The 13,619-nt window shown below is 36.0% G+C and overlaps 1 protein-coding gene across 9 annotated transcripts in view; it reads left to right on the forward strand.

Annotated features, from left to right (window-relative positions):
• ATP8A1 (ATPase phospholipid transporting 8A1) overlaps positions 1-13,619 on the forward strand; it is a 235,296-nt gene that overhangs the window by 83,602 nt on the left and 138,075 nt on the right. For 8 of the 9 annotated variants that reach the window (XM_025290107.3, XM_025290108.3, XM_044945925.2 and 5 more), the window contains 2 exons: positions 1,575-1,619; positions 11,035-11,107. In XM_025290107.3, the coding sequence (XP_025145892.1) occupies positions 1,575-1,619; positions 11,035-11,107 (118 nt within the window). The remainder of the gene's footprint in view (positions 1-1,574; positions 1,620-11,034; positions 11,108-13,619) is intronic. The other variant, XM_025290109.3, reaches the window with a different exon arrangement.

Consider the following 13,619-nt stretch of genomic DNA (forward strand, 5'->3'; position numbering starts at 1 on the left):
GCTTGGCAGGAGGCCATGGCTTTTTCTGGGCTCACTGAGGGCTCATTTAGTCCTTCCCCTCAAGCATCTGAAAACATCCTTTGGTAGAAGAGAGGACAGTGAGTAAGGAGACTGCCCCCATTGTGATTGGAGTGAAGGTGGTGGGTGGAGCCTGCACCGGAGACAGCTGATGCTTCGGAGGTACCTTAGAGTGATGAGGTCCGTGCATGGCCAGTTTGGTGGAAGGGTAAGAAATAGAGGCCACTTAGGAAGTGAGAGGATTTTCCCCAGTTTTCAGTGAACATTGTATATTTATCAAAAACAGTGATGTTATACTGAATTCCGCATCTTTAAACTCTACCTACATCTAATAAATTTAATTTAAAGGAAAACTATTGAATGACCTTGTATAATGAAAGAAACAAGAGATAAGGAAATCAGTTTTAGCTGCTGAGAGAGGAGATTTTAAGTGTTCTCACCATAAAAAAAAGAAATGGTGATTAGGTGATGGATGGGAGTGTTAACTAAAACTATGATATGCAGGAGATGTAAGAGATGCAGGTTCAATCTCTGGGTCGAGAAGATCTGCTGGAGGAGGGCATGGCAACCAACTCCAGTATTCTTGCCTGGAAAATCTGATGGACAGAGGAGCCTGGTGGGTTACAGTCCATAGGGCCTGTACCAAAGAGTCAGACACAACTGAAGCAGCTTAGCACACAGGCACATGATGGTAATCACTTTGCAATCTATATTAGTATCAAATCATACTGTATACCTTACACTTGCACAGTGTTGTATGTCTCAAGACAGCGAGAAAAAAATCTAAACAATAAAAAGAAAATTTTAGTAAATAAATATATAAATAAGTAAAATAAAATCTGCTGTGTCATGTATTACGGACCCCTCTGTCACATCACTGGTTGGTTGAATTGAAAGCTATACGTAGATCCGGTGCTCCGATGAGCTAATGGATGAAAATGAAGTATTGATGAATGTCTTCTTTTTGACATAATAAATTGTTTAACGGCTGAGTTATGGTTTAAGTGAGCATTTTTTAGCATCTTTTAAAATGCTTATCTTTCACACTGTGGTGCTCTTTAGCTGTAGCAGTGTGATTAACTTTTACTTTACTATACCTGTGTAAAGAGCCACCCCTGCATGGCAGTCAAATTTGTTTCTGAAGTGCACTTGGCAGATTTTATCAGTGTGATAGTTTGTTCTTAGTAACATGCTTTTTTTAATTAAAACACTTTATTCTCATTATGCATTGTGTGATGAATTTTCCATTGGCTATAGCCTGTATTTAAACTCTAAGTTTAATATTTTCTACTGAATACTGATTTCTGTGCATAAAATTGGGAAATTTCATGGTGAAGAGGCAAGTTGGCTATTCGACGAAAGAACAACTTTGTAAATCTGCCTAGTTACCATAAATTATACTTTCTATACTAACTGCCATTCTTTCCAAATCAGCTAAAAGTTTATTTCCTTAACTGACTCATATCTCAGTACTTCCCTTATTCATGCTTTTGTGTTTCCAGCCTTTCTTTGATTATTTTCTCCTTTCTTTGTGTCCCTCCTCTTGCTTTCTGAAGCCATGTCCCTGAACCTGAGGATTATGGCTGCTCTCCTGATGAATGGTAAGCGGCATGGATCTTTCTGTCTCATTGATCCATTTAAAAGGTTTGCATTTTATTGTGTTGTTAGATGCATTTCGCTACTTTGAAAAAAAATTACTAATCAGGCAGGATGACAATGCTGTAAAATAGTTCTTAAAATCTGCTGAGTAAAAACAAATCTGTTGAATAGCCCTGATGTCCTGTTGAATAACCTTTAATCATTTTATGAACATTTAGTTCAAAGTTTAGGCTTGCTGGTTTCATGGAGCTATGTATCTATAATAAAATCTATAACAATCAACTTAGAGTCCCTGGGCTGTGGACTGCCTAAGATTTCAGGGACAGCTCCATAAATTTTATTTATTTTTTTTTAGCTCAGCACTGCCACCTTCTGCCACTGTTTGTATACTCGACAGAGCTACAGAAAAATGCCACTGAAACAACCACACAGTATAAATTTCCTTTACATTTATTTTCATTAATTTGCTAAATCTGTTTGGAGGCTATAACATAAACATTTTTTAAGGAAATATCTGGAACAAATGTTGGAAAAGTATGCTACCAATAACTAGGGTTAACAGGAATATAATTAATTTTAGAATTATTGAATAGCATTTTATAAGCTTAATTTCAGTACATATTGGGTTTTGGTCTTACTTTAAAATCCTCACCATGGTTTACATTTTCATTTAGAATGACATGAGTTTATTTCAGTAATTCATTGCAATCTGGTGGCAAATGAAATTTCAGAAAGCAGATTTCTTTAATGCTGGTAACTGTAAAAAACAGTATGGCTTTATATGTGATTACATTTCTATTTTCAGATGACACAGGGTGTTTTATGATTAAGCCTTATTTTTCAACTTGGATTTTATTTCAATAAAGTGGAGATTTGGTAACAATTTGCAATAAGCCTCACACTACCTACAGTTAATGACAGAGGCAGCTGTTTGGTCCATGTGATAACTGATGATTCATTACACTTAAGCTCATTGCTTGGAGTGTCATGCATTTCAACACCTATCCACAACTGAATAATTTTCAGTGTCTTTTAAATGTGCCAAAACATCTTACTGTTGGTAGATAATTCAAGTGTAATGATGTAGATATTCTCTTCTACTTAATCTTTTGAGAATGTAGTTAAAATTTTGGTTATATCTTTTTACTTGTTGCTTTTCAATAGAATTGAATATGTATTTTTATTTTTAGAATATATGTTTTTTCTAAGATAAATCACTTTTTCTTGAGAAGGAAATTACCTTCACCTTATTCTTATTAAGATTGGATGAAAATGTTAACAGTTGTTTATCTGGGTCATTTAAAATATTCTACTTTCAGTAGAGGTTGCTTTATGATTTTTATCACTATTGGGAAGAGACATTATTTTATCTATTTAAGTTTTTTATGTAAAACACCCTTTCTGGAAACTTGATATTCTAAACTGGGTAATTCCAAATTTTAAAATGTCAAGTTTTTCATAAATTTTTGTATAGTTCCAATTGCAGTTCTATATAAACTTAGGTATTAATGATATTTTAAGAAATAAACCCTAGGGAAGGTTTTTGCCAACTGTTTAATAAAGTAAGCTTTATTTTAAATATCTACTTGGATTTCCTCATCTATCAAATGGTTACCTATAAGCAGCAAAGATGAAGGAACAGCTACTACTTAAACTTTAGTTGTGTCCTGGGTCCTGAGCAGTTGTCAAGGATGCAGACTTCAATTCTGACCACTCAGGTTCACATCCTGGCCCTAATGCTGCTCTTGAGCCAGCTACCTAATCTCTTTGCCTCTGGGTCTTCATTGGGTAGAATGTAGACATCATAGGGAGGTTGCAAAGATTAAATGAATTCTGTTTTTAAAGTGCTTAAAAGAGTATCTGAGTGTTAGCTCTAATGTCCCTCACTTAATCCTCAAGACATATTTGAGGAGTTGTAATTGACATGAGCCTTCTAAAGCTGGTGAAATTAAGGCAGAGAAGCCAATAAGTAACTTCCCTCAAAGTATACAACCAGTAAACATGGGAGAAAAAGTTAAAACTTTGCTCAACCTGGATATTAAGTAGGTGGTGGTTATATCACTTCCAATAGACTTTAAAGAGCTTCAGAAATATCTGCATTTAGAGAAAAGATATCCTTACTATTTGTTATTTCATTTTTTCTTTCTCGTTTTGTTAGGGTAGCAAGAGCAAGTATAGTTTGACTGACGAGAAGTTAGCCTGGGGGGGACACAACTTGGCCCAATCCTAAATCTGGCATTTGCCAGATCTGATCCACTTGATTTCATATTGCCAGAGAAACCAAGATTGAAAGCGTGGGCCTGACTGAGTGTATGCTTCAGGAACCTGGCTATATCTTCATGCTGCTGGTCCTCAGGGGTAAACTGGAGAGTACAGCTGACTGTAAATCCAAAATCTGAAAGGTGATTCTTACTGACTGTCAGCAGCTTCACCTTTCAATGTGAAGTTCACTGACTCCATAGATAAAATCTGTGACCTGTACTGTGTATTTCACTATCATTCTTCAACCATATTTGCCACAAAAATACCAAGTTAAAAATACTTTTATTTAACACATAAGTGTTAAAAAAGTAAATAAATACTTTTTATTTAACACATAAGTGTACGTAGATTTTTAGAGTTGGACACAATTCAGCAACTAAAAACAGAAATATGTAGATTATTTACATTTGGTCAAATTTGATGGCAAACTATTACAGTTTCAAAAACACTTTCTTGACATTAAAAATAATTGGATAATGGCTGTAACTCTACTTGCTTAAATCTATTAATATAGTTTACAGAGATGAAATCATTTCCCAACCAGCAGCCACTGCTTCCAGAACTGGGATGGTTTTCTTGTTATTGCCAAGTACCATCAGCTGACATATAACCTTGAAGGTTAATTCATTTCTATTAAAATCTACCATTCTTTAGACAGTATCAATATTTGGAGGATTGCACAAAAATATTAGCTTATTATAAGCATCTGTGTAGCCCTAAGATATGATTATATTCCAAAGCTATATATTTTGTTACATTTTTTTTTCTTTTTCTGATTTTTTTTGTGGAAATCTCAAGCATAAATAACAGTAGGAAACAGATGTACTCATTCACTCACTTCACTAATATGTACTCAAAGCCAATTTCAGTTCATCTGTATTTTCCCCCACTATTACTTTGAGGAAAATCCCAAAGTATTCGGTGCTCACTCATTTTACTGTGGTTTTTAGTGTTAGCACAGTATCACTGGATGGTACCATTTTCTGGTCTTCTTTTCTCATTTCATTTTGGTCTGTATTTATGTATGAAATGAGCGATATTTATTTATTCTGCTGCCATCACTGGGCTCACTAAAACATTCTTCCAGGTATGACTGTATAGTAATGAAATCTAACACATCCAGATTAGCTAGTCTTCAGAGTAGTCACTTGGACAAGTAATTTATTTATTCCAGTCAAGCGACCATTTCACAGAGTGTTATTGGAACTCCTCTTTTGTAATTGCCCTCAGAAATACTTTAGAACCACACAGAAAAGCAGACCACATTGATCAAAACTAGTGTCTAAGAAAAAAACATTATTATTGAACTCAACCACTTGTTTATATTCTTGGACTTGACCTGATGCTGAACAACAATTTCATTTTTTAAAATTAAATCACCCTTTTAGGAATTTTGATTTGGAACAGTAGCACTATTCAAAGCCAGAAGGTACAGATCCATTCAGAAAACAGTGTTTTCAGCCACACTGCCTTTGTCTTCCCATGTATGCATGTGTGTAGCGTCTGTGTGTATATAATGTATACATTGAGTTTGTATGTAGAATGTATGTTTCAGCTCATGATTGGATTTTGTTCTGGTTTTTAATCTTTAATTTAAATTTGATTTAAGCTCATAATGCAGTAGGACATCTCTTCCCTATTTTTGACCCTCCATTTCCCCACCTGAAGGCAGTCAGTGTAACCCATTTCAGGTTTATTTCTCCAGATCTATTCTACTGTGTATGCATATATTTGCTTTCTCATTTTTACCAACAGTGAAACATATTGTACACACTTTGGTACCAGCTTTTCATTTGACAATACACCTTTGAGATTTGTCCATACTCCATGGACAGCCTCCTATTTTTTGTATAGTGTTCCATTATTATTTTATGGATGTACCACAGTCTTTTTAAGCAACCGCCCTAGTAAAACTTTGGGTTAGTTCTAACCTTTTGCTGTTAAAAATGTGCTGCAAAGAATGAGTTTGCACATACAGAGTTTTGCACCAGACAGTGTAAGTACAGAATAGACTGAAATTCCAGAAACTGGAATTTCTGGATCTCAAAGGATTATACTGATTTTAAATTTTGTTAGATATTGCCAATATCAGGATCTTCCCTGATAGCTCAGTTGGTAAAGGATCTGCCTGCAATGCAGGAGACTCCGGTTCGATTCCTGGGTCAGGAAGATCAGCTAGAGAAGGGATAGGCTACCCAACCCAGTATTCTTGGGCTTCCTTTGTGGCTCAGCTGGTAAGGAATCTGCCTTCAATGTGGGAGACCTGGGTTCAACCCCTGGGTTCGGCAGATTCCCCCTGGAGAAGGGAACGGCTACCCACTCCAGTATTCTGGCCTGGAGAATTCCATGGACTGTATATAGTCCATGGGCTCACGAAGAGTCAGACACAACTGAGCGACTTTCACTTTCATTGCCAATATTCCTTTTTAGAAATTGTACCAATTTTCATTCTCATCAATGATGGATGGTTTAACTGTTTTTCCAAGGTTATAGCAGCAGAGTTGTCAAACAATTTCTGCAACATTGATAAATTTAAATCTCATTTCTCTCATCATGCAGTAAGATTGAATGTATATTTAAAACCACTTCTTTCTTTGTGAACTGTGTGTTTATATCCTCTGCTCATTGTTCTATTGCATTGTTGATCTTTTTAGTGTTAGCTTCTATAAGCCCTTTTTATTCTGAGTGACTTAATGTTTCATTTTGAATAAAGTAACCATTTTATGTGTTGGAAATAGTTTTCTTCCCAGTTTGTCATTTGACTTTTGACTTGCTTGTAGTAGTGTATGCTATGCAGAAGTATTTTAGCTTTATGCAGACTGTGTTTTCTATTTGTTTTCTGAATACTAGGCCTTTCTACTCCTAAATTGTTTTTTAACTTAAATAAAAATTGTTATTTATCTCTTCATTTGACATGATCTCATAGTCCACACTGTCATGTATGAAATTAACTGATTCAGTTCAGTTCAGTTGCTCAGTCATGGCCAACTCTTTTCGACCCCATGGACTGCAGCACACCAGGCCTCCCTGTCCATCACCAACACCCGGAGTTTACTCAAATTCATGTCTATTGAGTCGGTGATGCCATCCAATCATCTCATGCTCTGTCGTCCCCCTTCTCTTCCCACCTTCAATCTTTCCCAGCATCAGGGTCTTTTCAAATGAATCAGTTCTTTGCATCAGGTGGCCTAAGTATTGGAGTTTCAGCTTCAGCCATCAGTCCTTCTAATGAATATTTAGGAATGATTTCCTTTAGGATGGACTGGATGGATCTCCTTGCAGTCCGAGGGACTCTGACGAGTCTTCTCCAGCACCACAGTTCAAAAGCATCAATTCTTCGGCACTCAGCTTTCTTTATAGTCCAACTCTCACATCCATACATGACTACTGGAAAAACCATAGCCTTGACTAGATGGACCTTTGTTGACAAAGTAATGTCTCTGCTTTTCAATATGCTGTCTAGGTTGGTCATAACTTTCCTTCCAAGGAGTAAGTGTCTTTTAATTTCATGGCTGCAGTCACCATCTGCAGTGATTTTGGAGCCCAAAAAAATAGTCTGTCGCTGTTTCCACTGTTTCCCCATCTATTTGCCATGAAGTGATGGGACCAGATGCCATGATCTTAGTTGTCTGAATGTTGAGCTTTAAGCCAGCTTTTTCACCCTCCTCTTTCACTTTCATCAAGAGGCTCTTTAGCTCCTCTTCACTTTCTGCCATAAAGGTGCTGTCATCTGCATATCTGAGGTTATTGATATTTCTCCCAGCAATCTTGATTCCAACTTGTGCTTCATCCAGCCCAGGGTTTCTCAAGATGTACTCTGCATGTAAATTAAATGAGCAGGGTGACATTATACAGCTCTGATGTACTCCTTTTCCTATTTGGAACCAGTCTGTTGTTCCATGTCCAGTTCTAACTGTTGCTTCCTGACCTGCATACAGGTTTCTCAAGAGGCAGGTCAGGTGGTCTGGTATTCCCATCTCTTTCAGAATTTTCCACAGTTGATTGTGATCCACACAGTCAAAGGCTTTGGCATAGTCAATAAAGCAGAAATAGATGTTTTTCTGGAACTCTCTTGCTTTTCCTATAATCCAATGGATGTTAGCAATTTTATCTTCTCTGGTTCCTAATACTGATCAGGCCACACTTATTGTAATTTATGTTTATCCATAAAATTCTGAATCTTCTCATTTTTTATTGCTATTAGGATTCTTCATTTTTGGATGATTAGGAAATAATTATTTGCAATGTATCATAGCTTTTAAATCAGCCTACAAGAAGCAGTAAATTATATGACACTGTGGGTTAACTGCTCATTTTTCACTTTATCTTACTGTTACACCCCCTGCCTTATTGCTTTTTGCAAAACACCATAATTTCTTTGTCTCCTTTTAAGGCAAAGTATCACTTGAAAACTTCTATGGAAAGTTTTAACAAAATGTAGATGTCAGCTTACACTTTTATGTATGCACAGTTTGCAAATTCAAATAGCTTTGTCAGCTAGCAATTTATTGGTTCTTATTTTGAAATGACTTTTGAGCTTCCTAATTTTATCTGTTTACTTTTTTTTTTTTTTTTTCCTATTTGGAACCAAATAGCTCTTTTTTTTTTTTTTTTTTTTTTAATTTTATTTTATTTTTAAACTTTACATAACTGTATTAGTTTTGCCAAATATCAAAATGAATCCGCCACAGGTATACATGTGTTCCCCATCCTGAACCCTCCTCCCTCCTCCCTCCCCATTCCATCCCTCTGGGTCGTCCCAGTGCACCAGCCCCAAGCATCCAGTATCGTGCGTCGAACCTGGACTGGCAACTCATTTCATACATGATATTTTACATGTTTCAATGCCATTCTCCCAAATCTTCCCACCCTCTCCCTCTCCCACAGAGTCCATAAGACTGTTCTATACATCAGTGTCTCTTTTGCTGTCTTGTACACAGGGTTATTGTTACCATCTTTCTAAATTCCATATATATGCGTTAGTATACTGTATTGGTGTTTTTCTTTCTGGCTTACTTCACTCTGTATAATAGGCTCCAGTTTCATCCACCTCATTAGAACTGATTCAAATGTATTCTTTTTAATGGCTGAGTAATACTCCATTGTGTATATGTACCACAGCTTTCTTATCCATTCATCTGCTGATGGACATCTAGGTTGCTTCCATGTCCTGGCTATTATAAACAGTGCTGCGATAAACATTGGTATCTGTTTACTTTTACTAAAAGTGAACATTTTGTGAGATTTCAGACAGGGGTGATGAGAGCACCATGTCTAAGTTATCCAGACCAAGCTGCGTAATTAGCAAATAAAATGCTGGTAGGTTTATGATCTTGGAAAGGAAGCTCCTTTCTGGGAGAAGAGTTAGCATTTTCTGCGTCATAAGGTTTCACTGGTGAATGGAGGGAAGGATGTGTCCGTGTAAACACTTCAGTTGCATATCTAGTGTTATTTGTTATAAATACATTTGAAAGCTTTATCAATTGTGATAACTGTGATTTATGAAGTGAAGGAATTACTGGTGAGATTAATAAGACACATCTTCAAATTTATAAAAGCTTTTAGTCCAGAATTCTTTAGAAGGAAGATAGACCTCCACATGCAAGTTGTTACTGTGAATATTCCTTGACATTTCAATTTATCTAACAAATAAGTGCAAAAATATAACTAAGAACCAATAATGAATACATTTTATAAATAATAGGGAGATTTTATAGAGCCCTGAATAATAAACTTTTTGAGAATGATAATATTTAGAGGAGAAATGTATGTTAATTTTTTCTGCCTGCCAATTGACAAGTTGTTTAAAAGTTCTTTTCATCTTTAAAACTAAGAAGAGGAGGAGTTTTAATTAATAAATATTAATTTATTATTTTATAAATAAATTATTTATTATTATTAAAATAATAATGAAATGTGTTCATTCTGTTTCCTACTGATGTTTTTGAGAATTCTAATCTATGTGCTAATAAAGGTGCATTATAATATTGAGAATTAATAGATCAAAGTGTTACATGTTAATAAAGATGTGTTTTACTGTAAAATTCTAACTTCTTTTTATGGTGTATGGTTAAAAAGATATTTACATATATTGATCTGGTTTAGGTTAAATTATTTAACATTCTTTTTTTCTCTTCAATGATTTCTCCTTCCTTTCAAACAGCTGGCTTTAAAATATGAAACTCCTGGTATTTGGCACATTGGCACTGATAATTCTCTTTGTAACCTGTAAAAATTATGATTAAAAGCTTTCTAGATTACAGCTGTTTAATATTGAACACATTATTTTTTCCTCAATGACTTCTGAAATTTCCTTCTGTGCACAAAAGCTTTAGATCTATATATTTTCACTGAACTATAATAAGTATACTCTTGGGGTTTGACATTTCCACTTAAATGTTCCTTGTCCTTCCTTTGAATCTCAACATTTTGATATTAAATTGCATGGCTATGAAATTAGTAATAGCTAGATTATAAAGGCAATTCTCATTTGATTTGTTTCATATGAAGTTCAAGTTTGCTGATCTGAAGACAGCCACAACACAAAACCACATATATACTTTTATGGCTTTTTTCTCCTTTACAGAGTAACTGTAATATGTACATAAATATATAAGATATTTGTTAGTGATAAATGTTAATGAAATGTGTAATCAGTTTATTCATATTTTTGTTTCATATGGTAATCATATAGTATTACTCATTGCAAATAAATTTTCATGGCTAAAGTAAAACAGTATTATTTTTATAATAACTCCATTAATTCTCAAAATTTTTAAACCTTGGAAAAATTATGAAAGTAGAAAAATTCAATTCCATGTATATTAGCACTTTGGTTACATTTTTTTTAATTAAATTTTTTTTAAACTTCATATGGCTACAACATAATTTTACTCCAGGAAAATGAACGATAAAATGCTATTTTTTATTAACACTGAAAAAGGCTTTCACAGTTTATAATGTTTGAAAATATCCTATGACTCAATCATGAAATATGTGATATCTTATTTGAAATGTGGACTAAATTATACTTAATTTATTAGATTTAATTTATTAAGAGTTTGTAGGCATAATGATTTATTTTAAAAGTAACTTACACATAGATCTGCGGGCTTGTATAAATGAATCAAATATGCTCCATTTTTTCTCCTTTAGGCAGAACTCACAGTTTGGAGATGAAAAAACATTTAGTGATTCATCGTTGCTGGAAAACCTCCAAAATAATCATGTAAGAAGCATAGTACCATTATCTTTTCATTAATAAATGAAAACTAATGAGTGTTTCTCTGAATTACCTTCCATGCTTATATATTCCATTTTTTACTTTCATGATCATTTTTAATAATTATAAAAATCTGTTGTCTCTAAATTATTTTTACTTGGGCAACACGGATCTGTGATTTTTAGAAATTTACTTTTAACACTGTCATTTATTGATACTCTGCTTTTTAAAAATATTATATAATTTAGAGCTCTATTTATATGAAACAACTCATTGTTAACAACTTCAAAATATCTATAGAAATCAAAATTATAGGCCAGTGCTAAATCTATACGATAAGAACTTCAGACATCTGCCACCCAACATGAGTATTCCACTTATAAAGTTACTGATACTTACTAAAATTCCATCTGATCAAATGATATGATCTCTGAAGTTTAAGGGCTTCCCAAGTGGCACTCGTGGTAAAGAATCTGCCTGCCAATGCAGGAGACATAAGAGACTTGGGTTCGATCCCTGGGTCAGAAAGATGCCCTGGAGGAAAAAATGACAACACTCTCCAGTGTTCTTGCCTAGAAAATTCCGTGGACAGAGGAGCCTGGAGAGCTGCAGTTCCATGGGCCTGTAAAGAGTCAGATGCACACCTAGGTTTAAATCCCCAACTTTTTCTCACAATCACCTCAAGCTCAGTGCATCAAAACTTGAACTCATGCTCATCACCCCAAAACTAGTCCCTTCCTAGCACTGGTGGACTTGCCACCTCTGCCCCTGGGCGGGGCCCTAGCAGCGCATTCATGTGGATATTTTTGCTTTCAACAGAACATGAGCTTCAAGATCCACAAAATCTAGACCTAGACCCACCTCTTCCTTCTTGTGTTCTCAGGTTACACAATCAACTATCTTATAACTCCGTCTAGGAACTTAGGGTTGCTTTGTTACGTCTCTTCTCTCCATCTCCAGATCTGTAATGAATCACTAAGCCCTTGTCAATACAACTTTCTCGTGTATGTGTACACGTGCATGCACTCAGTCGCACAGTTGTTGCCAAGTCTTTGCGACCCCATGGACTATGGCCTGTCTGGCTCCTCTGTCCATGGGATTTCCCAGGCAAGAACACTGCAGTGGGTTGTGATTTCCTCCTCCAGGGGATCGTCCCCATCCAGGATCAAAGCTGCGTCTCCTGCACCTCCTGAATTGACAGGCAGAGTCTTTACCACTGCACCACTGGGAAGCCCATGACTTTCTAGAACATGTCCTAAATGTCTTCTTCACCTCATTCTCACTTTCTCTACCCCAGTCAAGGCTACCAGCATTCTCCAGGTAAATTGCCACAACAGCCTCCTAACCATTCTCCTGGTTTCTGTTTTCACCCCTTCCCATCCTTGTTGCACATGGCAGCTAGAATGATGCCAGTGGAAATCAAGTCCCAACACACCCCTGTTGAAAACCACTCTCTAGCTTCCCTCTCAACTTACAAAGTTGCGTGATCCAACCTCGGCCTAAGTCACCAGCCTCACTTGGACCTACCCTCCCTTTCTTTCTCCTCAGTCTATACTGGCTTTCTTTTATTTTCTCATACATGCTTCATTCTTTCCTCCTTTAGGACCTTTTCAGTCATGTGTTATTCCTGCTTGATGGAAAACTGTGCTCAGTACTTCATGAGGCTAAAACTTTATCAGCTTAAAGATCACATTGTCTTGAGAACAACCACAAACTGACCCAAATCATATTGTATGATTTTCATACATTTTAAATTCCTTTGTAACCCTCTTCACAGTATAAATAAATGATATGAAATTTACTCAGTCGTGTCCAACTCTTGGCGACACCCCATGGGCTATACAGTCCATGGAATTCTCCAGGCCAGAATACTGGAGTGGGTAGCTGTTCCCTTCTCCAGGGGACCTTCCCAACCCAGGGATCAAACTCAGGTCTTTTGCATTGCAGGCAGGTTCTTTACCAGCTGAGCCACAAGGAAAGCCCATAAATAAATGATACTTTTGTACCGTTTATCTATGTTCTCTTTTCCCCACAAGTCAAAGCATCAGGGACCTTGTCTGATTTGTCTGCTGTTCTAGCCTGAACACCAGTTTGTTTGTTTTTTTTCAAATAATGTTTTGATGTACCTTTCCAGTCATTTTAGTTTTTTGTTCCAAGATCATGGAGGAATTTTTTTCCGTTATTAATTCGAGTGACACTTTTCTTCATCAGGAACCAGAAAAGATGTTTAATTTCAAAAATCTGGTTGCTATTCTCCTATAAACTCAAAAACTCCTTGCAGAAAGGATCCTGTCTTCCTCAGGCCATAACTACACAGGACTTGCTCAGTCAACCCTTTTTTATTTAGTAGGACACTAGTCAGGTTATGGTTGTTGTTTTTGGAAAGAGAGGCCAAAGCATCATAGAGGAATCCTCTGCCATCATCACTGCGGCCCAAAGTAGTGGAACCGCAGTAAGATTAGATGCCTAAGATTTAGATCTGATCAGGAATTAGAACCAGGTAAATGAACATTTTAGA

This window comes from Bubalus bubalis, chromosome 7 (genome assembly GCF_019923935.1).
Source record: "Bubalus bubalis isolate 160015118507 breed Murrah chromosome 7, NDDB_SH_1, whole genome shotgun sequence".
Taxonomy (NCBI): Eukaryota; Metazoa; Chordata; class Mammalia; order Artiodactyla; family Bovidae; genus Bubalus; species Bubalus bubalis.